Consider the following 26,590-nt stretch of genomic DNA (forward strand, 5'->3'; position numbering starts at 1 on the left):
AAATATTTTATTTTATTTTGGAAAAGTAAAATGAGGGGTAAAAACCTGTCTTTTTTCCAGTTGGAAAATCTTTGGAACAATATGTTTACTGCCACACTTTTGTTACGGTTAAACCGAGACGGGGAAGTGGAAAGATTAACTGTCAAAAAATATAACAAATAATTACCGACTAACTTATTTTAACTATATGTGGTTAAAGATTTAATAGTTAATTACCGACTAACTTATTTTAAGCGTATCAAAGATGACAGCATGTAGCGTAAAGGAAATCAAAACCCTCCGGAGAATACCAGATAATAATCATGTTGGATTAACGTAGGAGTAGTTGATTAGTGAGGATAATCACACATGTCCGTACCAATATAAAATAATGCAATTGCGACTTAAATATGAAATTGAATCCTCTGTAATTAATTATTATGTCTGCTAACCAAGACTTGTGACTTTGAGACCCATTCTATTGCAGTTATGTATCTTGAATAGCACGGATAAGTGATACTTTAAGTTACACTTTTTTTGTCGACTCGAATCTTGAAGTGTCATCAACAAAGTACTATCTTATTTTCTTTTTCTTTTTTTTGTCAGACATAGTATCTTATTTTCCAATTAGATATTTGTATATAAAATTGATCATGGTTTATATGCAGTTTATATCATTATACGTACCAGGCTAATTGTACTTAGAAAGCAAAATAGCGAACTTAAAAAAGGTAACTAACACGAAATGGCCTTCTTTTTAGTTTCTTTTCATATATTCCCTCCATCCCAATTTATATGAGCTCTTTGCTCATTTCACACATATTAAGGAGTATTAAATGATTGTTATTTTTTCCTTCTCTAACCATATTTATTGTGTTGACTTTCTATAGTATTAGCTACTCCCTCTGTCCCTATTTATTTGTCTACTTTTAACATTTTCACGCATATTAAGAAAATTTAAATTTGATAAGAAACTTCTATCAATACCTTTATTTAATGCCTTAATGGTAGGAAAATACTAGTGGGATTACATCATTATCCAATACAAATTTGATGAATTAGTGAATAATAGTCATGATATTTATAGCTTGAAAAATAAAGTCAAAGACTCTTCAGGTTATTAAATGAAAAATTTTGTTTTGGTTATATAAATGGACAGATAAATAGGGACAAGTTTTTACTTCCAAAATGGACAGATAAATAGGGACGGAGGGAGTAGATGATACATTGAAAATACTCCAGTTATGCATTGAAAAATGTAAGGGTAACAATCAGGGACGTAGCTAGAATTTGGAAGCAGTGGGAGCAAAAATAGGAGAGAAGAAAAAGTAAAATATAGTATAGAGGAAATGGAAAGGTAGAGGGGCAAAAGATCTGCTAAAGGAAAGGAGGCGAGGCAAAAAATCATAAAATCAACTAAAACTATCCTAAGGATTCGAACTTGCATCAACAATAAGAACTCGCAACACCCTAACCATGGGGCAACTAAACATTTGATTAATTTGATAGTAGAGATATGGATTTAGTTTGGAAATCAGTGGGGGCAAATAACCCCACTACCCCCACCCTGGATACATCCCTGGTAACAATGGAAGATCGTTGAAAAATGTGCATTGAAAATAGAAAGGCTCAACTATTTTGGGATAAATTTTTTTCTCAAAAGGGTCATCTAATTTGGGATGAAGGGAGTGTCATACTCCCTTTGTCTCATAATAAGAGTCGTTTTGACTTTTTACACGTAATTTGAGGTGTAAAAAAAGCATGCCTATACATATTATTTTTCAAAATTTCTTTTTCTGAATTAAAATATAAATGTTAAATTTTTATTGAGAAAAAAAATTAAAAAATAATATATAGATGTATATTTTTTTACACCTCAAATTATGTGGAAAAAATCAAAGCGACTCAAATTACTATCATACTTTGAACTTTCGCACCCTAATAATTCATAAAGGCTAATAATGCCTCTTCAAATGGTTAATCATATAATTGCAATTGTGGATCTTTCTATTGTCTGAATATTACAAAAGCTCTTCCTAAATAGATTTTCGGCAAAAGCTTACCACCTAAAAGTGAGAATAAACTTAAAAAGAGGTCTTGCATTTAAATTATTTATGCCCCAGTTTCCGCCCAGCTGATTGATTGCAAATGTCTTATCCTACGTGTGAAAAGTTAAGAGAAATGTGACCGGTGATTAAAGTGGATAATCATGATTAGTACTTATAGGCCCCATTGATCATACTCTTAATTTTTGTCTTACTCGTACCTGTCTAGGTTAAGATAATCGAATCAACACCTGTTTTGTCATATCGATTCATTATATTCCGAGGTTTCGTAGATCAAGGGAGTCGGTGTTTTCAAATCACAAGTTATAGCTATTTTAAAATAGAGATAAACTTGTATTTAACATATACAAGGATGAATTCATAAACTTTCTTTAGTTGATAAGCCTCATGCCAATTTATATGGCAGCAAAAAAAATCTAAAGGGTTTGTTTTCTTGATAATTTGCAATTGTTATAATTTATGTCGTATTTAACGTTTTGGTCAAGTCACTGTCGAAAATTATAGTTGTGTAAAAGTTTCGATCATATCAAATATGTTATAATTAAATTTTATACATAACATTATTATTTTGACATTATTAAAATAAAATATATGCACTAAATTTAGTATTATTCAAAACAAATGATTATATAATTTTACTTTCACAAACTATTCCCTCCGTCTCGCTTATTTTTATACAGTTTTTTATGCGTATTTTAATACTTCTATCATGTATATATAGTTTTAAAACTTATTTTTGAAAAAGATTTGTTTTTGAACAGATATTTAAATATAAAAAATGTTTTCCAAATAATTTATAAAGTGATATTTTATAAAAGACGTAGAAAACGAAGGTAAAATATATGTTAAATTGAAAAGCTTATCGAAATTTTGATGTATTCGGCAAAAATGATACACACGAAAGAAACTAATCACATTGCAAAACAAGAAGGGGGTAGTTTCACAATTCTGAAAAGGCAAGCTAAAGATGCGTTCTCCAGTAACTTACCAAAACCAATTAGTAGATAAGTAACCAGAAACACCAAGTCATCAACTAACCTAACTTGGTTATTCATTTGAATGAGATGAACTTAATCTTGTCACGTATTATTAATGAAAAATATTGCCGGCAAAGCACGCATATTTAACTAAGTTAAGTTACATTAGGCGTCATTGTTAGTTGATGCATGAATGTGTTACTCAAAAGCAATCGACATACATGTGAATGGAAGTGGTTGATCCTCCATTATAGTCATCTTCTAGATTAGTTGATGCAAACATGCTTAATATATCAAACCCCTGGGTTAATAATTAAGTCGCTGGCACTCAATAAGAGTCGCGACATGCATGCATACATACATTTTGAACGAACGACCATCCCAGGTAAATCAAAGTCATAGACTGACAATTAGCAAACAGAAGTGGTAGAGTCAGAGATCTGCATAGTCCAAGGATGTGAACGTTTCGGACGTGTTTGGTTCATGATTGAGGTGAATTTGATCGACGGAAATTGGAATCACAAGAAAAATTTTAAATTGATTAATTGACATTTTTTCAAGTATGGAATATGTTTTGACTTGAAAATTGAAGTACAAAAATTTATTTCAGCAATTATTTATTATACGGTTTTATTCAGAATGAATAATTGAAATAAATAATTCAATTCATTAACATGAGTTAATCGATAATCACGATCATCTAACTAGACCTTTATTAGCTCTTTAGTTTTACTTTAAAGAAAGTATAAATATTCAATTCTAATTATTAAAATCAAAAGTTTAATCTAATTATTTTTACACTAAGACCGTTTGGATTAACAGAAAATAAGTGTTTATTACTTATATGTGAGAAGTTAATTATAAATGAAGAGTAATTTTTAATTTATGTGTTCCGATAAGAATTTTAGTGTTTAATTACAACTTATCCGGAATAAAAATTATTTACTCCCTCCGTCCCATACAAATGGTGAGGACACGGAGACCAAGATATTGCGTAAGAAATGAGTGAAGTTAGATGAAAATAGGTATAATGATGAGACCCATTTATATTTAATACTTAATAGATTTGAGATTGTGGAGAAAATAAGTGGGTGTAATAGTGTTTATATTATTATAGAATGGCGATAGTGGAAGAAAGTAGTTGGTGTAATGATGTTTTATATTATAAAAGTTTACTATTTTTGGAATGTATATGGGACGTCCAAAAAAGAAACTGTATACAATTCATTGGCACAGAAGGAGTATATAATAAGAAAATATTATAAATTATCTTTTATAGTGATTCTATATATTTTTATAAATCAAATATCAAAAATAAAAATAATCTATCAGAAAAATCAAGATTTTCATCTTTTCAATTTTTGTCTTATAAGTCAGAAAATTTATAAAAAATTTACACAAAAATACGAATTAATTATTTCAAAATTTATTTATAAGTCCGGGGAGATAAAAAGAATGTGCCAAAACAGGACCATAATAAAAATAACATATCGGAAAAATCAGGATTTTCATCTTTTCAATTTCTGTTTTATAAGTCGAAAGTTAATTTATAATTTTTTCACACAAATAAATTATTTCAGACTTATAAGTACAGGAGATAAAAGGAAGGTGCCAAACCAGGACCATAATAAGGTAAGTTGCCTAGTTGGAAGTTACGATGCCTTATCACAACGAACAAACTCAATTTAGGCCAATATTCCAGCTTTGTGCGAAAGCAACACATGCAGAGGCAAGCATTTCACATGATTTGTCATAAAATTGGAGAAAAGCTTTTGAACAAATATCTAACTTGTTTTATATAAAACCAATACATGTATAATTTGGCTTCTCATCACATTGAAAATGTTGCGAAGATTTGAGTGGAGACGTGGTGGGAGTATAATCCACGGTATTAGAATAAACACAATTATCTTAATATAGAGTAACAAAACAACAAAGAAGAAGACGTTTGATAACGTTGCCTTTTCTACACAATGCACCCACACAACAAAACACGGACAAAGTCCCAAAAACATCGCTACCCCTCTAACGTCCGATTCTTGAATTGTGTGCCACATGCTTGAATCTCCTTGTCAAAGCTAACAAAAAATGTGACACATCCACGACCTCGACTGACCCGACCCTTCTTTTCTTTAGTAATTTTTCACATATCAGCTTCTTGGTAGTTTCTGCTTTTAAATGAGCGCCATCAGATCGAGATGCTTTTCTGTTTTTCTAATCTTGCTAACTGGACAAGAGATGTATGCGTATATTGACGATTACTTCTCGGGTCCGTTACGATCTCGAGTCTAAATTAAGAGGGGTGTATTCCATTAGAATTCTGATTCATTATTTTTTATCTATGAATTTTAATAGATTGTATGTGATTTTGATTTTGCGTGGATTTTTGGTAAAATGTCGTAGGGTTAATATGGAATTTTTTGGGATTCAAGAAGAATGGTTCAAAATCCATGGGATTTTGATGGGATTTAAAAAAAACTGATGTATTTGATTGAGATTTTAATAGATTGTTTTATATCTATGGATTTTAATAAATCCAATGTGATTTTGATTTTGGACGGATTCATGATAAAATGTCGTACTTATGATTTAAGCACAATCCTTCAAAATCTTATGGACTTTGATGGTATTTCAGAAAACTTTAAAATACATCGAGAATTGTTACAAAATCCATCATTTTATGAAATGCAAAAAAAAATCATCAGCATTTCGATACCATCAGATTTTAATGAATTTTGAACAATCCCAATTGAATACCATCGGATTTTAAAACATAATTTAAAATCCTAATTAAATACCACGGGATTTTGTAGCATAATTTAAAATCTCAATTAAATACCTCTGGATTTTAATTGATTTTAAACAATCCCAATTGAATACCCTTAGATTTCATGAATACAAAAAAAAATCATTTAAAATCCCAATCCAATACACCCCTAAATACACCGAGAATTGCCACAAAATCTAACATTTTATGAAATCTAAAAAAAAATCCATCAACATTTGAATACCATCAGATTTTATTGTATTTTAAACAATCTCAATTAAATATCATCAGATTTTAAAATATAATTTAAAATCTCAACCGAATACCTCTCGATTTTAATAACAAACAACATGATTTTCCAATCATCTCAAATTATTCTCTCCATTCTTTGTTTAAGTGCCTGTTTGGGGTTGTGGTTCCAAACCACAACAGCAGCTTTTTCTCAAACCGCTATAAAAAAGTGTTTGGTAAAATCTGAAAGAGCTTTTTCTAACCACAATTTTTGTCCAAAAGCAGCTTTTACAGAAAGCTGGTGTACCCCTGCTTTTGACAAAAGCAGCTGTTGCGCGCAGTTGTTACAGGCCCCAACATCAAACCCTGACACAAACAACTATTTTTTATAAAATATATTGTAGCCCTTAAAACAAAATAACAAAACACATATATAACACATGTTTTATTATATTCTGGGATTATTGTTGGTACACATGATGATTGTTGAATTTTTTCTAATAAAAATTTAAATGAAAATATTTGAAATAAATATTGTTTAAATGAATTTTAAAGTTATATCTTTTTGGTGTTATTAAATTTTGTCCAAAAAAATTTCATTATAATATAGAGAGAGAAATTAAATTTATTGAGTAATATATATTAATAGAAGAAAAAAATTATATATTTATATATAAAATAAACGTAAGTAGTATATTTGGTAAATGTTATAGATTTTTATATAATTTTTAAATGAATATAAGAATTAATATTGGTGTTCCAAATAAAATAGAAGTAATCTAAATCACATAAAAAAATATTGTATGTTACTAATAAGGAATTGCTTTTTTTTTATATTTGTGTGTAAAATATAAATGATGCGTTACTGTTGAAAATCTTACAGAAATTATGTAGTTTTGTAAATAGAATATCGTAATTTTATAAAAAGCCATAAATTTAATTGGTTATACCAATATGATTTTCTATTTTAAATATGATTTTTATATCATTACTTAAAATTATATATATTAATAGCATATTTTTTTTTAAAAAAACCTCATACATCATACAAAATAATCAATTAAATTTTAAAGAAAACAGTATTTTATAGTTTTACAGCTGTCAATAGAACCCCAAAACATGTTAATAAAATATTATTTTATTTATAATTATAACTCTAAACAGCAGTTTAACAAAAAATTTACCAAACAATTTGTTTTCAGCTTTTACTCAAACAGCACATTTGAAATCAAGTTTACCAAACAGTCTCCGCTTTTGTAAACAGCACTTTTGTAAACCGCACTTTTACTCACAGCAACAACAATTTTCAACAGCAATCCCAAACAGACCCTAAGTTGCTTGTCTTTTGATTATATTATACGGTCAAAATATCATTTTTAATACGGAAAAATATGAATGTTAAAGATTTTATCATAAAATTAGAATTTACAAATATAAAAAAATTCAAGCGACCTCCGTAAAAAAGGGAGAGAGAAGTTATGGCCATAACTCCATAAAAACTAACGTAAAAATAAGTAGGAGTATATGTATATCCATGTAAGGCATTCCATAAATAATTCCACATGCTAAATGATGGCGGTCTGGCCGAGTCAAGATCGATAATAAATTAAACAAATTTATCAGATATTTCCAGTTATCGATACAAATCAGCAACAATTATGGCTGTTACTGACTTTAGAGGCACGTCGTACATATTTTATCTTTAGCACCAGATACTCCCACTTTCTCTCTCTAGTATCACGCTTTTTTTACTCTCTCTCAACAATCCCCTTCTTTCTCTCTCCATAATTAGTTTTTGACTCTACTTTTTCTCACTCATCCTTATATCATATCCTCCACCACTTTATTTTACCATTTCTTTTCCTCCTTTAAATATAAACCAAGCCCCTTATATTCACCTCATTTGCATCCGCTCTCTTTTCTCATCTTTTCCCCTCCCTCTCCCAGAAAAACTCTAAACTTTCATGGCCGTTGAAGCCAGGCACTCGAATTTATTTCCTCAGCAAATCATCACAAACAGGTAATACACGGTCTCGTAACACTACAAGAAAAACGGGTATTTCGTCTTTCGAATTTTTTATCTGACATAGTTTTTTTTTCAGGGAATATATGAATACGAATCAAGTGAACAACTACGGATACAATGACAGCAATCTGGGTGGAATGATTTATAATGGAACGACAATGGCAGAGAATTTATTGCCGTTCAATCAATCGATATATTGTGAACCGAATAACTCGATGAAAGCCGAGAGTGGGCTCACTTATAATCTGCCAGCCGTTACGAGAAAACGGTCTCGAGACTTAATGAACGAGTTACACCGAGTCATAATGCCACAAAAGCACTCAAATTTTCCTGATTTTCAATCATTTTTGCCTGTTCAGATGCAGCAACAACATTTGGAGATCGATCAGATCATTTCGCAACACGTAAGTCACTCAATCTGCATGTCGTTTTTTTACGTGCGATTTGGTAATAACATCGGATTTCTAAAGTTTGTGTTTTTGATTTATTTAGACGAAGAAGATACGGATGGAATTAGAAGAGAGACAGAAGCAACAAACGAGAACGTTTGTGTCTGCCATAGGAGAAGGAGTGATGAAGAAATTGCAAGAAAAAGATGATCACATTCAGAAAATGCTGCGGATGAATCTTGCGCTCCAAGAAAGAGTCAAGAACTTGTTCGTCGAGAATCAGTTATGGAAAGACATGGCGCAGACGAATGAGGCCACCGTGATGTCACTCCGGTGCAACTTGGAGCAAGTGCTGACGCAAGTCTCCGGCGAGCGTCATTTTCCGGCTGCCGGAAATGTGGAGGAAGCGGAGTCGTGTGGGAGCAGTGGGCATGGAGAGGAGGGGGAGGAGGTTTTTGGACGGCGGCGCGTGGGGGTTGACGCGCCGGTGGACGGTGGGAACAGGATGTGCCGGAAATGTGGGGAGAGGGAATCGTGTGTGCTGTTGTTGCCGTGTAGACATTTGTGTTTGTGTACGGTGTGTGGGACCACGTCGCAGTCGACGTGTCCTGTGTGTAATGCAAGCATGAATGCCACTGTGCATGTGAATGTATCGGATTAGATGGTTTTTTGTCTTTAGTTGCAAGATGGTAGTGAAGGTAAACAAAGATAGATACAGTTTTATGTATGTACAGACTAACTGCATAAATTTATTTTTTGATGAATTTCTCTTTTCTCTGTTTTACGTTTCTTTTCTCTGTTTTACGTTTCTTAGTTTTTATCTTCGGATTCAATTAGATTTATTCCGATTCAGCTCCCGTAAAAATATTTTTCTAAATTTGATTTTTAAAGTCACATTAATTGATAAATTAAATTAATATATCAAATGCTTATATAATATTATAATATATCCGATTAAGCCTAATTATTGATCATCCTGATTTATCCCTAATCAGAACACTGATTAATTCTGATTTTTACAAGATATTTACCAATTTGATTAATTTTTTGCCATCAACTCTTATTCATTTTATTGCAATCAAGAATATGGGATTTGGGTGAAGTAGTATTCTTTGCTACATACAATATATTCTGATCATGCTATTCTTTACGCTGCTTGAATTAAGATAAAAATTATCTTTAATGGTATGGTTTGCTTGGAAATAGCTGTAAATTTGTTTTCTGCGTTGGTTAATTGTAGGTCCTAGTTTTCACTTTGATCAGGGCAGTCAGAATAATAAATCAAGATACAAATTTTGTTATAGTTAAATATTCAAATCATTTCATTACTTTTTCGGGCGTTTTTTTTTTTTTTTTTGCGTTTTGAGCCAAATGTCAAATTTCAAACTGGTGAACGAGTATTTCTTTCTTTCTTTTATCCGCTTTCTTCTCAAATCATACCGTTATAAATTTTACGCTAACATATTGTTTTTCAAATCTCATTTATAAATATCAATCTTAATTAATTTGTATAATTAAACCAAATCATGTGTTCTTTGCCTGGCTCACAAGTCATAATGCTCGTTACTCGTACAACACACCGACAATGAATTACAACAAGGAAACACACACATCAAGTCGGCTACATAGAGGACTTCCTGTCCTGAATTTAAGAATGAAAATGAAAAATATCGATGAATATAGTATTGAAAAAAATTCCAAAAAAGAAAGCGGATAGAGGCTAATAAGTGCCGCATGTTAGACGTGAAGAAAGGAGGGCAGGGCAGTACAGAGAACAGTACAAAAAGAAGCAGAATTATGAAACTTTAACTGGGTGTTCGCCGGAAGGGGCCAGGGTCTCATGAAATATTAATAAACGTAACATGGGGAGTGGGGATACGATAATGGTGCCCACTGACATCAACAGCGGTTCCACAAAGTTTAATACTACCCCTCCCATCCCCTCTGCTGCTCTTACCTGTTTTTGGAACCTACAATGCCGACACCTTATTATTAGCTTCATGTATTATGTTAAAATAAAAGTGAAATCCTGCAATATATTAAAAGATATCAGGGTTATATTTGACAGCTAATGATTTATGAGAAATTGGAAATTTGAATAGAAGTTGGTTCGATAACAGCCGAGTGTTGCAAAATATCAGCTGATTATGATTATTTGATGATTGGACGGATCCTGATACGGGTTATCAACGCTCAGCGTTAGGTGCTTTCGGAGATTGCTATTACAGACAGCAACAGCAGCAAAATAAAAAACTGTTTTATAAATTTAAAATCAGCTTTTCTGAAGCTTTTAGCTTTTTATATTACTTTTTTTTGAGAATGAGCTTTTTATATTACTTGATTAATCAAGTACGACTAATTGAATTTGCTAGTAAAAATAATTATCTGATTAATCAGAATTACTGATAGTTACTCCCTCCGTCCCAGTCAATAGTATACATTGGGGGACGGGGGCGCGGCACGGACTTTAATGCTTGAATATAGTATAGTTCTGTAAATTATTTTTAAGATTTTCTTTTTTTATATAAAAGTATAACATTTATATTTTTATACAAAAAAAGAAAATATTAAAAATAAGTTGTGAAACTATGTTTTATAAGAGTCTTAAAAAACGTGTCGAGCAGTGAAAAAGAAACGTATACAATTGACTGGGACAGAGGGAGTAATCGATAATAGCTGATTATCTCATACATGGTCCGTAACTGACTAATAATCTACATCATAATAATATACTAATAACGTCACATGGACCGTCTAATTAGGTAAAACGTAGTTTGGCATTATAGTATTACGGATCAGTGCTACAAGTATCTTAGATTTAATTAGCTACGCCAAACAATAGAATATATATTGCACATGTCATCTGTTAGTTCGTACAATTATATAAGAATAAACTCTGTACTCATTTAGCCTACTATAATGTGCTTGCTTAGTTCAAGAATGTTTGACAAATTATTTCTTAATTAAAGGACAGATACAATATTGTGGGACAGGTCAGACTAGCCATGTTTATTATACTTGTTACAGTAGATTAGGATCTGATTATTAATCAAACCTAATTACAAGTCATTTTCATTAGTTTAGTATTGTTGTTAGTTTAGCTTTATCCTTTTGGCTGCGATCTTTTGGTTGGCCAATTCGGTGAAGCAGTGTTTAATTTAAGCTACAAACTTTATTTGAATAGTCCTCAAGTCAATTTAAACTACAAACTGTTGCTAAAGAATTGCGCTATTGTCGAACAGGAAAAAAAGATGATATACAATTAAAGTTCTTTGTTTGAAGATGAATTGTGAGCTAGTACATATACTTTGAAGTTGACATATGAGCTGCCTCTATATATTTTTGCGTGGAGCAAACTTGACTGTGTCATATATGTGGATAGCACGATTCCAATTATTTGTGTTGTTTGGAATTTTAATTGCAGAAAGCGATATAAACAAAGTTTTCCTTTGATTATGTTTAAACATTAATTAGAAATATATAGCTATATTATCATAGTAGAGTATACAGAATTAAAAGGGTGCACGGCAATGAGAAGAGAATGATAGTGTGTCGTATTTTAAGGACGAGTTTTGTTTGAAAAAAGATAAAAAGATTTATTTCAATAAAATATTATTGAAATTTATCAAAAATTAAAATATAATTCATTAATATTTGAGGATGGAAAGTGGATTAAAGTGTTTAGATTTCAAGCAACATTGCTCTCCGATGAAAGTTTTTGATATATTAAAAAAATCGAAGTTGTTACACAATTTTAGTTAATTATTTATTTACTATTTGTAGTATAATTATTTTTGATGGAGTAGGATCAAACGCGTTACCACTACTGCACCAATATAATGGCCACGAAAGAGGTGGAGAAAAAATTATAATATGCAAATATCATGATGGAGTCCCATTCATATTTCATGCCATCATCCCTCATTGTTAGTTTTCTATCACCAACACGGCAACACCCACGCCCAAAATCACAGAAGAATATTAATATTATATAAGTATAAATTTAAATATAAATATGGAAGATAAATAATTAGAGCAAATAAGCAATTATTCTAAAAAATCTAGCTAATATACAAACATATTTTTTTAGGTTGAACTTGATTACGATACCTTTCATCGATTTACTATAAAAAATTGGCCCTTACTATTAGGAAATAAAAAAGAAAATATATTATATACATGCGGTGTGCACATATGCATGTGGATTAGTAAATCATGGGTCACATGAAAGCGACATCTGGTGAATGGTGATGAAGATTTGTTGTGGGGATCTTAGAAAGTGGGACCATTAAATCAGGACAAATTTGTCTCTTTATCACCAGCACAAAGACTTTAAACTATTTGATTTTGTTTGGTCTTGTTTGCTTGTATGTTTTGTTACTAATACCTTTTTCTTCCTTTTCTTATTTCAATTAAAGTTATGCCCACAAACGAAGAATAAACACAATCCATGAATCTCTCCCACCCGCTGCCTTGCTTATTATTTTATCCTTCTGCATTTAAGGCAGTGAAAGTGTTTTTATTTTCAAATGGAGTTGTGGAAGTGTTAATTTTAAAGGGTGATCGTCAAATAAATATGAATTTTTTCTTCAAATACTTATGTTAATATTTATTAGTATAATATTTCTATTTTTAGAATCATTTTTCAAAATATATTCAATTAATAATAGCGTTATGAAGTATGTAGCGGTTATTCAAGTAACTATTTACTGAATATTACTCCCTCCGTCTCAATTTATAGGTCCATTTTGAAAAACAATTTGTCCCAAAATACTTGTCCCTCTCTTCTTTCAATACAAATTTATCTACATATTAATTGTGATTTTTTTGAAACTCAACATTATTCTCATTTCTCAATGCACTAAATCCCTATATTTATTGTGATTTTTTCGTAACTCAACTAACCAACTTTTTTCTTAATATGTGTTTATTCTAAAATGGACTTATAAATTGAGACGGAGGGAGTATTAATTAGGATTGTTATCGAAAAGAGTAGAAACACTCACCTCAAATTAATAGTTTGATGCATATATTTCCTAAATACATAACATGATTTTAACTTTCGTCAATTATATTAAGTTATTATGCATAATCACATAAAATAAATTAATTTTTTAATACAAACACTTTAATCACACACATCTTTCTTTAATAAATTAATTTCTATAATTTTAATAAATACCTTTTTTTATCAATTTTTTAATAAATACCTAATATAAATTACAATTTTTAATCATTTATATTTAATTATTGTTATGAATAATATAAATTTAAGTGACCTTATATTATAAAAATTCACGCATTCATCTGTTTTTTCAGTGGAATAACAACTTTATCAGTTACGATGTATACAGTAATATTTAATATTTATCTATGTGATGTATTTTAGAACATGTCAAAGATATTTTTTATATAATATTGTGAACTACAATCGAAAAACACATTGTATTAATTTTTAAGATCAATTAAATTATTCACAAATTTTAAGTAGATAAAATATGATATGAATTGATTCCTAAAAAACTATCTTAATCAGCGAGGGTAAAAGAAAATCTTTGAAATATGTAATACGAAATCACAGTAATCATAATCACATACTACACAATTTAAAATATCTCTTAATTTCTAATTACTAACTTTGTTAATCAGATTATAGTCATGAGTCCTGACATCTACCAGCAATTTGAAATTGAATTCAATTGTTTATAGGAACGTTTTGGGCACGCTGTTATGCAACGTACAGTCGATGGTCATCAGTTTCGGGTAATGTTTTTAAAGAGAGTTTTGACTTGCGATAATATCTAGACCGGTTGAATTAATCGAGTAAGTTGACGTGAAAAAAATATTTAAGTAATTTTATAGTGCATAAGCAAATACGTAATGATCCATGTCTTGTACATGTAGTTTAATTTAATATCAAACTCATGTAAATTTATTACTACTATACTCCTGTTAGCGTCTTCATCTCTATTTTCCCGTGAAACCACGACTGCACGAATAATTGTATCACCGCAAATCGTTCAAAGAAATACAAATACTATTGACCAGATGCTGAAATATATACACATCAGAATGTGATAGCATTCACAATACTAAACTTGTTTATCTTATTTTGGGGTTGGGGGAGATAAGATTGTGAAATTGGGTCAAGATATTACGAGGTTATGATAATATATGATTATAAATATATTTAAATATTTTTTAATTAATATGTGATTATATTTTTGTGACTTAATTCCATTTTGTTTTAAGAATTTATATGTAATAGTATAATAATAAATAGAAATGAAAAAATTGATAACGGACATCTAGAAATCATTCGATCCCCTAACATCATACCGGTAAGAGCAACTCCAATGCACCCATTTTTTACCTATATTTGATCTACATGGACAAGATTTGAGGATTGAGAACAAAAAAAGCTTCTCCAACGCAACTCTCTATCCCCTGTTAATTTTAGGTGAGAGAAAGTTCAACCCCTTATTTGAGGGATGAAAAAGCAACCCCTATATGCTCCATGTCATCACCAGCTCATATCTCACTCTTATTTTTCTGTTACTCCCTCCGTCTCAATTTATAGGTCCAGTTTGGAAAAATAATTTGTCCCAAAATACTTGTCCCTCTCTTCTTTCAATACAAATTTATCTACATATTAATTGTGATTTTTTTGAAACTCAATATTATTCTCATTTCTCAATGCACTAAATCCCTATATTTATTGTGATTTTTTTGAAACTCAACAATATTCTCACTTATCAATGCACTAATTAATGAAACATGAGATAAGATTCCATCTAATCAACTTTTTTCTTAATATGTGTATTTATTCCAAAATGGACCTATAAATTGAGACGGAGGGAGTATTTATTAGTGCAATCTTTCTCTCTCCTTGAGTTGTATATATAAATTTAAAATATAGGGAATCAAATAGGGAACACCGTTGGAGTAAAATAGCTTTTTGATCCCCAATATTTTAGGTATCCATTAATATATAATATTTTAGGGGTTGAAAATAGGGAATTGCATTGGGCTTGCTCTCACAAGTAAGAGCATCAAGGAGGTCCCTAAATATATGATAAACAATCCAATTTCTAAAAAATTAGAGATTTTGTATTACAACTTCAACAATAATCCCTATATGTGTTTCCTATTATTATTATACTATTAAATTCAAGTTTTTCAAACAAAAAGATAACAAAAGAATATGAAAAGAGTGTGCAGAAGATGAGAGTTTAATATTTAGTCATTAAAAACTTTACCTATTCATGAAGAATAGAAAATGGATCCTAACATTTAGGAATAAGCAAGGGATTCTGCGGGAGTGAATTTTGTTCATATTCATCAAAATTATAACTTAAGATCTCATTTAGCTAATCGGCTGAAGATGCTCTGATAACAATATTTCCGAAGCTGTTCAAGCTTTTTGAACTTCCTAAAATTCAGATAATTTGATACCTAATTATGTGCCGTATTGTAAGACTATGGGGCCGTTTGGGTGAGCTTAAAATAAGTGCTTATTACTTAAAATAAATAAGTGGAGTAGAAGTTAGAATCAAGATGAGACTTATAAGTGATTAAAGTGTTTGGGAAATAAGTAGAAGCCCTGAAACAAAAGCTAGCATTCCTAACTTTTTTTAAGTGCTTCTTGACTTCTTACACAAACGGTACGAAATAAGTGCTTCTAACTTATAAGTCGAGAAGTCGAGCTTATAAGGGGGGCCAAACACCCACTATGATTCTATGAAATGCTTATATTTAATAGTCGACCTGCATCGGTGGAACGATTATTGAATTATGATACGGCCTCCACCTGAAGTAGTAAAAGTTAAGATGGTCAAGTGAAACTCATCTGCAGCGCGAACTTTTAATGCATCACGATGATTTACATAATAGTCTCGTGCAATTCTGCCCCATTCATGGGACAACTCGTGGCATCCAAGAAACAGCAGGGTCTTCTCTTTGAATATAGAATCTCTTTTCTTTCAAGATTTTAATAATGCTGATTGTGATTAAGTATGTCTACATCACTCCTCAACTGCTTAATTGCTTAATGCAGTGTACAGATTCGGTCTCACCTCACTATTTTATCATTCATTTGGCCTAATGATGCCACTAATTAAAGAATCCACCAAATCTCATGTCCCACTCCCGTGATAATATATAATTACATTTAGGGCCGTTTGGTTCGCTTCGGGGAAACGAAATAGAATCCAGAAAGAGAAACGCAGAGAAAGGAAAGGAATGATCCTGAATTATTTTACTTGTTTGGTTTTGTTGCAGAAACGGAATGAAAATTTGTGTGATTAATTTTATATTCGATTTTTTTAATAATATAATTTCAAAAGAGTTAAATGTATTCATATCTATAACAAGATAATTTATTTACATTTTAATAAACTAATTTTAACCATACTATTAATTTTTTTAAATAAATTAACATGTGAATTATGTCACAATTATATTTAATTTAAGGAACTAAATTAAAATTATTTTTAATTCTTAAAAATACTTTATATGATAATCATTTATTTTAATTGTTTAAAATATGAATTATAACTCAAAATAGAAAAAAGTTGAGGAAAGGGAATGCAAATACCTAGTTGGGGGTGAGGAATGAGCTATGAGCATTGTTGGCTAAACCCACTACTAAAAAAGGGGAAAGGGATGGTGATTTTTACAAAACAAACACGTACAAAAATCAATCAAGCTGATTACCTTTCCTTTTCCTAAGTATCCCTAACCAAACGGCCCCTTAGAGAAGTAATACTCCCTCTCTCCAGAGTGGGACACTAAGATGAGATTAACAAAAATATATTAAGTGAGAAAGAGTTGATAAAATATATTTATTAATATTTAATTAGAAAACTAGAAATAAATGAAAGAAAGGAATGGTTGAGTTTAGCTTCAATACTACAAAACGCAGATAAAATTACGGTGTAGTGGTATGCAAATCAACAAATCCCGCTATTTTTACCCACTATCAATACCCTTTATTAATAAGCGAAACCACTTTTCGGTGGAACATCGGTACCAAAAGTACCAAAATTTGGTCACTTTCATATTGATTAGGATTTTATAGTCATTGTTATATTATTATTAAAAGACTTTTATATTGAATAGAATTTTATTATTAAAGACCTCAATATTCATTAGGACACTGAAAGACTTCTGTATTGATTAGAATTTTATTATTAAAAACTTCAATATTTATTAGGACAATGTAATATAAATTTTTTATTTAATAACAACAATCATTATAGAATTATGAAAAGATTTTCATATTATTAGGATTTTATACTTATTATTATACATTTTTAGGATTCTATAATTATTATTATACAATTATGAAAAGACTTCTATATTGATTCGGATTTTATAAATAAAAATTTCAATATTGGTTAAGATTATTATACTACTACATAAAAAGACTTCTATGGTGTTTAGGATTTTGTAATATAACATTTATCCTATTCGCACAGTTAAATCTCGCTAACAATTTAACTTATGAAACAGTTCTATAAAATTCATATAAAAAATTGGCTATCATCATATTAATTTTTATTTAACAATTATTACTATTATCAAAAAAAACTTCTATATTTGACAGGATTTTTTATTATAACAATTATCTTACTAATAAAAATATGTTACCAACAAAATTATTTGTTTTAATTTTTTAAAACTCAAATAATTTAATATACGTAACAACTCTATAAATCTTTTATCATACTTCAGAGTTCAAATAAATAGGGAGTTCATATTGATATTAATATAATTCCTATCAATAGAATAATAATGTCAACGAAATTATTCGTTTTAATTTTTAAAATTTATACAATTTAATTTACGAAATAAATTGATAAAACTTCTATCGTATTTCAGAATTAAAGTAAACAAGATTCAATATTGATACCAAATTACCAAAAAAATTGGTCATATATTTTTTAATAAATAATAATTACTATCATTCAATGTTTTTCAGAAGATAGCGATAAAGACGAATAAGGCGGTGGTAACACTGACTTGATGGAAACTTAAAAAAAATAAGTCAGTGTCCATATTACAACATATAATAAAAGAACCAAAACTCCATACATACGTCAAATATTCGTTTTAATTTTTAAAACTCATACACTTTAATTTACGAAACAAATTTATAAAACTTCTATCGTATTTCAGAATTAAAATAAACAAGATTCAATATTGATACCAAAGTACCCAAAAATTTGGTCATATATTTTTTAATAATAATTATTATTATCATTCAATGTTTTCCAGAAGATTGCGATAAAGACGAATAAGGCGGTGGTAACACCGACTTGACAAATGGAAACTTAAAAAAATGAAGTCATTGTCCATATTGCAACATATATAATAAAAGAACCAAAACTCTGGACATACGTCAAATATTCGTTTTAATTTTTAAAACTCATACACTTTAATTTATGAAACAAATCTATAAAAGTTCTATCATATATCAGAATTAAAATAAACAAGATTCGATATTGATACCAAAGTACCAAAAAACTTGATCATTTATTTTTTAATAATAATTATTATTATTATCATTCAGTGTTTTTTAGAAGATTGCGATAAAGACGAATAAGGCGGTGGTAACACTGACTTGACAAATAGAAACTTAAAAAAAAAATTGAAGTCATTGTCCATATTGCCACATATAATAAAAGAACAGAAACTCTAGACATACGTCAAATATTTGTTTTAATATTTAAAACTCATACAATTTAATTTACGAAACAAATTTATAAAATTTCAATCATATTTCAGAATTAAAATAAACAAGATTCGATATTGATACCAAAGTACCAAAAAACTTGGTTATTTATTTTTCAATAATAATAATTATTATCATTTAGTGTTTTTCAGAAGATTACGATAAAGATGAATTAGGCGGTAGCAACACTGACTTGACAAATAGAAACTCAAAGAAAATGAAGTCATTATCCATATTGCAACATATAATAAAAGAAATAAAACTCTAGACATACGTCAAGATATTTGATATCAAATCATTATTCTACTTATGAGTTATATTTTAGAACATATATAATGTTTAGTGATTTATAATATAATTGTTTTATCTTTTGATTGCAACGATTATATTGCAGAACATAACCTGCAAATTGTCAGATGTTTACAAATATTATAGACTAAAAAAATTAAAATTGAAACGAGTAGAGTATTTTTAAATAATTTTGGACAACAATACTCTTATTTTGTGGACTCCATAGAACATGGACCCATATTATTATGAAATAAATTTAAAGTATGATCAAATTTTAATAATTAGAAGATCTTATATTAAATAACAATAATTTAAATATCATTTAAAAACAATAATTTAAATAGGTATAATAAAGATATAATAATATAATTAAAAAAAACATTATTCTTCTAATGAATAACAAATTTTAAAATTTTATTTAAACCCGTGCTTGGCACGGGCTATCAACTAGTACTTATTTATATGTTAAATATTAATCAGGCCTTATGTTTTTTATTTTCACTCTTATTTTGTTTATCTTTTATAATTTACATGCCTAATCCAAATATAAACATTTAAATGTGATGGAGAAGTTATGTTATATTATGATGCAGCAGAGTGGGAATAGAGAAAGCTGGAGCTGCTGTAGCTTTGTCCTGCACCCAAAACATGCTTGACTAAAAGATGAAAATAAAGAAATAAAAAGATCGTAAAGAAAGAGGGTGTACTGTCACAAAATCACATCTACATGTTCATACTGTCATGACTTGGGACCCCTTTATTCATTTCTTCACCCACAACTTTTGTTAGCTTTCCATACACTAATAATAATCAATACATTTATGTATCGAGATTGTTAATGATCTCATGATGATTTCTAGATATGCTCCACTTGCCGAGTCTTTTGAAGAAAATTACAAGCTTAAAGTACCTGTCAACCCCTCTTATATGGATCCCAATTAGTGGACCTCAACATGCAACTTGCCACCCGGATTAATTAAAACTTAACCAAATAATACAAGTTAATTAAGGTGAGTTTAGTAAACGTCAGAACAGTTGTTTTGAATTAGGATAATCAAGGTAGAAGGATAATTAGTGAATTATTGGTGATGGAATAGGTAGGGATAGCGATGAATGGAGCGTTGAACAAACAATTTGAAACCCACACGATGGAGTCCGTATTTATGTTTGTTGTGGTGGTGTATTTATTTGAAGATTTGATTTATGATGATGAGAAAGGCGTGAATAATTCGGAAAGCTATGTCACATGAATGATAATAATGTATGTCAACATCTGACAACCTCACCGTAGATAGAATCAAGACATTAACCTAACTAACAAAACCTGACCCAGACAACTTCTTTATCACCCCTTCCCACATGCCATGCCATCACAAGACTTCTTTAACCCAACTTATTCATACTTCCCATGTATTTATGACATATCAAATTTACTGAGAACAGTTTTAGCGTATGAACAATCGAGTTATACTGAAATCTTTTTTTTTTTTATTAAAATTGATTTTATTGATGATATACATGATCGTAGAAATAAGGAATTGAAAATAATCTGTTTGTCTATTTATTCAGGATTTATAGAGAATACGTCAGAAATTTTTAGGATAAATAAAAAATTAGCCAAATCAGAATGTAATTCAAAATATTTTAAAAATAACTAAATTGTTTTAATAACTCAATAAAATTTAGAACACCATGAGTAAATAAAAGTTTGGCACTAGGGTTGTCCCATGTTTTGAATTTGTAAAACCTGTCATTCATGTGTGCTGATGAAAAGGAGGTGGGGGACCCAAAGAGTTTAAAAAAGGAAATGGAAAGGTGTGTCATAAAAGTTGCCCACTAGGGGGGTTAATCCATTAATATTCCGTGCACTTAGGTTGAAGAGTGGACAAAATGGTAGCATGAAATATGAGAATCCAATTAGGTGTCAGTGTAGTTGGGACACACATATCTATTACTACCCCTGTCTGCTGTCCACTCCAGTCCATTCACCTTTGAATCAATCTTAATGTTGCTTGCTTTCCTTTCCTTTCTTTGCTTCCAACGCATCTATCTCTTTATATCATTGGTCCCATTACCATTCCACAACTTGTGATAACTACACCAAAACCTCACACACACAAATGCATCTATGTATCATGTATGTATCCATGGATGGACCACAATTATATAATTTTAAATGATGGGCTTTTGTTTTTGTGGCAACTTTGATGAGTATGGCATGAGTTTACTTTATGGTGGATTTCGTAAATTAAAGGTGTAGAGATAGTGGAGTAGAGGTAAAGTTAAAGGGAAGTTGTACCCCTTGGATGGTTATAATTTTCATGGTTGAATCAAAATCCAATAAAGATGAAGCAATATAAAACACTAAACACAACAAATCATTCCATTTAGATGGCTTGGATGCATCATTTGATCATCCTACTATCCAAGCACTTTGGATTTTTATAGTGCAAATCCAACTCCTATTCTTTGCAAGAAATCATTGTGTCTTGCATTTTGAAAGTTAAAGAATAATCAATTTCTCTATGTGGTGTGATTGGATTGAGGGTAATGGAATACACTTGTTTAGGTCACAATGAGGTGATAATCACTTGGGTTGGATGTAATTTTTCTGTCTTAATTATTTTAATGACGACATTGCCTAATCTTGTTATATTATTAAAAACATGCTTGATACGGAAGCAAACAAATAAAGTTTGGATCCCGAAAGGACAAACCATATACCACCTTGAATGTAGAAATAAACCGGAAGTATTTGCATTCTTTGTCACCGATTATTTTAAAAGCATTAGTTCGACACAAATTTTAAACAGTGATATGCAAATATATTTTTTTATATAAAATAATCTTTTCAACATAAGAAATGTCAGACAGTTACTTAAGTCTTTTTTTTAAAGAAAGTAGAGTACAATTGCCGGCTATTTTTGTCAATACCGGGATGTTTTCATTATTACAAAAGTTTCATTCAAATTTTGCACTAAGAGGGGTGTATTGGATTGGGATTTTAAAATATTTTTTTGCATTCATGAAATCCGAGGGTATTCGATTGGGATTGTTTGAAATCCTTTAAAATCTTGAGGTATTCAATTGGGATTTTAAATTATGCTACAAAATCCGGTGGTATTCAATTGGGATTTTAAATTATGCTTTAAAATCCGATGGTATTCAATTGGGATTGTTTAAAATCCATTAAAATCCGATGGTATTCAAATGCTGATGGATTTTTTTGCATTTCATAAAATGATGGATTTTGTGGCATTCTTCAGTGTATTTTAAGTTTTTTGAAATCTCACCAAAATTAATGGGATTTTGAAGCATTGTGCTTAAATCCTATAAACTCTGCGACATTTTATCAAGAATCCGCACAAAATCAAAATCACACACAATCCATTAAAATCCATAGACTAAAAACAATCTATTAAAATCCCAATCGAATACACCCCGTAAATTTTTATAACCTCAGAATATAAGCCCGAGATCTCAGGCCCATTTTTCTCTTCATATATGCATATATTAATTTAAAATATTTATTTATTTTAATAAAATATAAATGTCACCACGCCCTAAAGTTTTTATTATGCAAATCAATTAAGTTACTGCTATAGAACAAGTAAAGTTTCACGTGTCTTTCTTTATTTGTGTTGAAGTTAATAAACAAACCCCATTTTCAGAAATTAATTGTACCTTATAAGCCCAATGGGCTAGTTGGAAAATAAAAAGTATGAATAGATTAGATTGCAGCAAAATTAAACCATGTCCAAGGCTCCAAGCCTCTGTGTTATAACCAAAAGAGTCGGCTGCGTATAAGACTACGTTTTTTGTTATGTACACAATAATATTTTATGGGCCGGAGCTGCTTTCTGTCTTCAATAAGTGTAGCTATATCCCAAATAATGGCCCAAGATTGCTTTTGGATGGTCTATTAGCCCAAGTCAAATACTCCCTCCGTCCCTCCCATTTCTTATCAAATGGGTTGGGAACGGAGGTTAAGAAATATGTATAAAGTAATGGAAAAGAGGAAGAAAAGTGGGTGAAGTGGTGGGACCCATTGATTTTTAATGTATTAAAAGAAGATAGTGGAGTCAAAGTAGTGTGAAAAAGAAAGAAAAGTGGAGAAGTGGTGGGACCCATTAACTATTTTTGGTAAGTTTTGAAATGTAAAGAATTGGATGGTACACCCCAAAAAGAAAAGTGTAAAGAAATGGGAGGGACGGAGGGAGTAGTTCGAACTGGACGGTAACAGTAAATAAATAGAAATATTTTTTTTTTTGACAATGCAGGCTTATATGCCTTACAACTTAGTATCTGTTCTAATAATTCTCGGGGTGAGCCAGAGTCGAACCCGGGTGCCCCGGGTCAACAGAGGATAAACCCACCACTTCTTTATTTTAATTAAAAAATCATTTTTTTAAATTGCCGAAATGGTTTCATAATTTAAGATGAGAAACTGGAGTATTGGAATATACAACTTCTCGATCCGTTTAATCATATGAAGTATTGGGGAAATTTCTTATTGCGGGGATTATATAATTACAGTAACTAGCGAGGATTATATAATCATTACAGTAACTTCTATATTTTATAGAAAGCTCTAAAATGTTGCAAGTTCTATATTTTAGGTTATTTTCTAACTACAGTATTTACCACTGCCGGCTTTGGGCAGCGAATAATTATTTTGGTAACGTAGCCGCACCTTGTTTTGGTAACAGTAACAAACTTCTTGTTGTGGTAACAGTACCAAACTTCTACTCGCTCTGTCTCTCTCATTTTTTTACAGTTTTTCACCCTGCTTGTATTTCAAGACGCTTATAAAATATAGTTTTATAACTTATTTTTGAAATTTTTTTTTATCAAAATTTCAACATCAAATTTTAAAAAAAGTTCAAAATAATTTATCGAACTACATTTTACGAGAGCATTATGCCGAGCCCCCTCCTTTAGTGTAAACAAATGAGGGGGACGGAGGAGGGAGTATTATTTTTCTAACAAGACAAACTTTAATTATTCTCGTATAAAATAGATATTATTTTATCTTGTTTCTCGAATAGAGTTTGCGAAATGAAAATGTAGTTTCCGAAAAGAATAAGAGTTAAGTGACAACATAGGTATACACCATTAAGCTTCACTAAATTTACAATATGTAAACTCCAGTTTATGATATAAGCAACCAAGCTAAACTCTCAAAGTAATCAGTTACAGGGTAAATGGCTTCTGCATTACCTCAACTCATCCTCATTTTCCTCATAATCATTTCCATCTTCTCATCCCAAGTTTTTTCGATATCGATGTCGGAATGCCAGGTGGAATCTAGTATCAGCTGCATTGACAAAAACCAGGCATTGTCGCTTAAGATCATAGCAATATTCTCAATTCTAGTAACCAGTGTAATTGGTGTCACATTACCACTTCTCACGCGTTCTATTCCAGCTTTCAGTCCGGAAAGAAATTTGTTTGTGATCGTTAAGGCATTTGCAGCTGGAATCATTCTTGCCACGGGGTTCATGCACGTTTTGCCAGACTCATTTGACATGTTAAGCTCAAGTTGTTTAGCGGAAAATCCATGGCACAACTTTCCGTTTACTGGACTTGTTGCCATGCTGTCCGCGGTAGTTACACTGATGATTGACTCGATGGCCACAAGTTTTTATAGCGCTAAAAGTAGTGCAGATACTAAACCAGAGGATCAATTTGCAAGCAGAGAGATGGGAACTACTGCTGGACATTTTCATGGACACCATCATGAAAATTCACAGCTTATACGTTACCGTGTGATTGCCATGGTTAGTTTATTACAGTACTTGTCAAAACTGATGTTATTTGTATTAAGGTAAATACTAATTAAGCGACAGGTGCTAGAGCTGGGGATCGTGGTGCATTCTGTAGTGATCGGAATTTCACTAGGAGCATCAAACAATACATGCACAATTAAGCCCCTTGTAGCTGCCCTCTGCTTCCATCAAATGTTTGAAGGAATAGGCCTCGGTGGTTCCATCCTCCAGGTACTTCAAATCGAAACACTCACATATTTTTTCATCTGCATTGTATTATTTTTCGGTATCAATTAATTTAGTAACAAAAATTCCAACAGGCAGAGTACAAGACTGTGAAGAAGACTGTGATGGTGTTTTTCTTCTCGGTGACCAATCCATTTGGCATTGCACTGGGAATTGCATTGTCGAAAATGTACAAAGAAAACAGTCCTGCCTCATTAATCACCGTCGGGTTGTTGAATGCATCATCAGCAGGGCTTTTGATCTATATGGCATTGGTGGATCTGCTTGCTGCAGATTTCATGGGTCCGAAGTTACAAGGCAGCATTAGACTACAGATTAAAGCTTTTACCGCGGTTCTTTTAGGTGCTGGCGCAATGTCTCTTCTGGCCAAATGGACATGAATGTAAATCATCATTAGCATACAAATTGTAGTCTAATCAATTCGCTGTTTTTGGTTTTATTGAGCTATGTTTATGGGTGAATCTGAGTAAAGGATCTAAACCAAGTCAAAATCTACTTTAGCTAACAACAAATCTTGTATTCGCTAGCTTTACATCATCTAGATTCGTTCTTATGTTGATTTCGTTAAAGACATAACACATTCATTCATGACACAAGAAAACTATCACTACTGTCTACTTATGAATCTTGGTTCCGAATATCGATGGTCTATTTGCCCGGAGAGACTATATCCGCTTAGACTTGTAGTCAGGATGGAGCTACGCTAGGGGTATTGATGGTCTATTTGCCCGGAGAGGTTATATCCGCTTAGACTTGTAGTCGGGATGGAGCTACGGTGAAGGTATTTGGATACTTGCCCCGTTGACCTCTAAACATGTACACATTTCTTTTATAAATTTACAATTACAATTTATGAGCCGATGTCCTAATAGTTAAATCTCTCCTATTTCTTGTCACAGGCAAGAGTTCAATTTCTTCTAGTTTATTTTTCACAATTGTAACTTTAATTCCGAAACAGAGGTCTTTTGCTTCGTAATGATAAACAAAAACTTTGGTAGTTCCATGAAAAAGTGTATATTACCTGCATATTTTACAGTTTGCAGTAAAGAAGCATTAGGCTTGAGAAGATAACAGTAATAGAGACTACATTTCATTAAAGAGAGAATTTCATATTT

At 30.8% G+C, this 26,590-nt stretch overlaps 2 protein-coding genes across 2 annotated transcripts; both read left to right on the forward strand.

The window, feature by feature from the left end:
- Positions 1-7,848: 7,848 nt before the first annotated feature.
- On the forward strand, positions 7,849-9,199 carry LOC108208068 (BOI-related E3 ubiquitin-protein ligase 1). The gene is made up of 3 exons (XM_017378549.2): positions 7,849-8,040; positions 8,123-8,450; positions 8,539-9,199. The coding sequence occupies exons 1-3, from the start codon at positions 7,985-7,987 to the stop codon at positions 9,094-9,096; spliced, it is 942 nt and encodes a 313-aa protein (XP_017234038.1). The 5' UTR covers positions 7,849-7,984; the 3' UTR covers positions 9,097-9,199.
- A 15,305-nt stretch (positions 9,200-24,504) lies between these two features.
- Positions 24,505-25,992, forward strand: LOC108196961 (probable zinc transporter 10). The gene is made up of 3 exons (XM_017364451.2): positions 24,505-25,241; positions 25,311-25,460; positions 25,550-25,992. The coding sequence occupies exons 1-3, from the start codon at positions 24,666-24,668 to the stop codon at positions 25,853-25,855; spliced, it is 1,032 nt and encodes a 343-aa protein (XP_017219940.1). The 5' UTR covers positions 24,505-24,665; the 3' UTR covers positions 25,856-25,992.
- Positions 25,993-26,590: the final 598 nt, after the last annotated feature.

The sequence above is a fragment of the Daucus carota genome, chromosome 1 (assembly GCF_001625215.2).
Source record: "Daucus carota subsp. sativus chromosome 1, DH1 v3.0, whole genome shotgun sequence".
NCBI lineage: Eukaryota > Viridiplantae > Streptophyta > Magnoliopsida > Apiales > Apiaceae > Daucus > Daucus carota.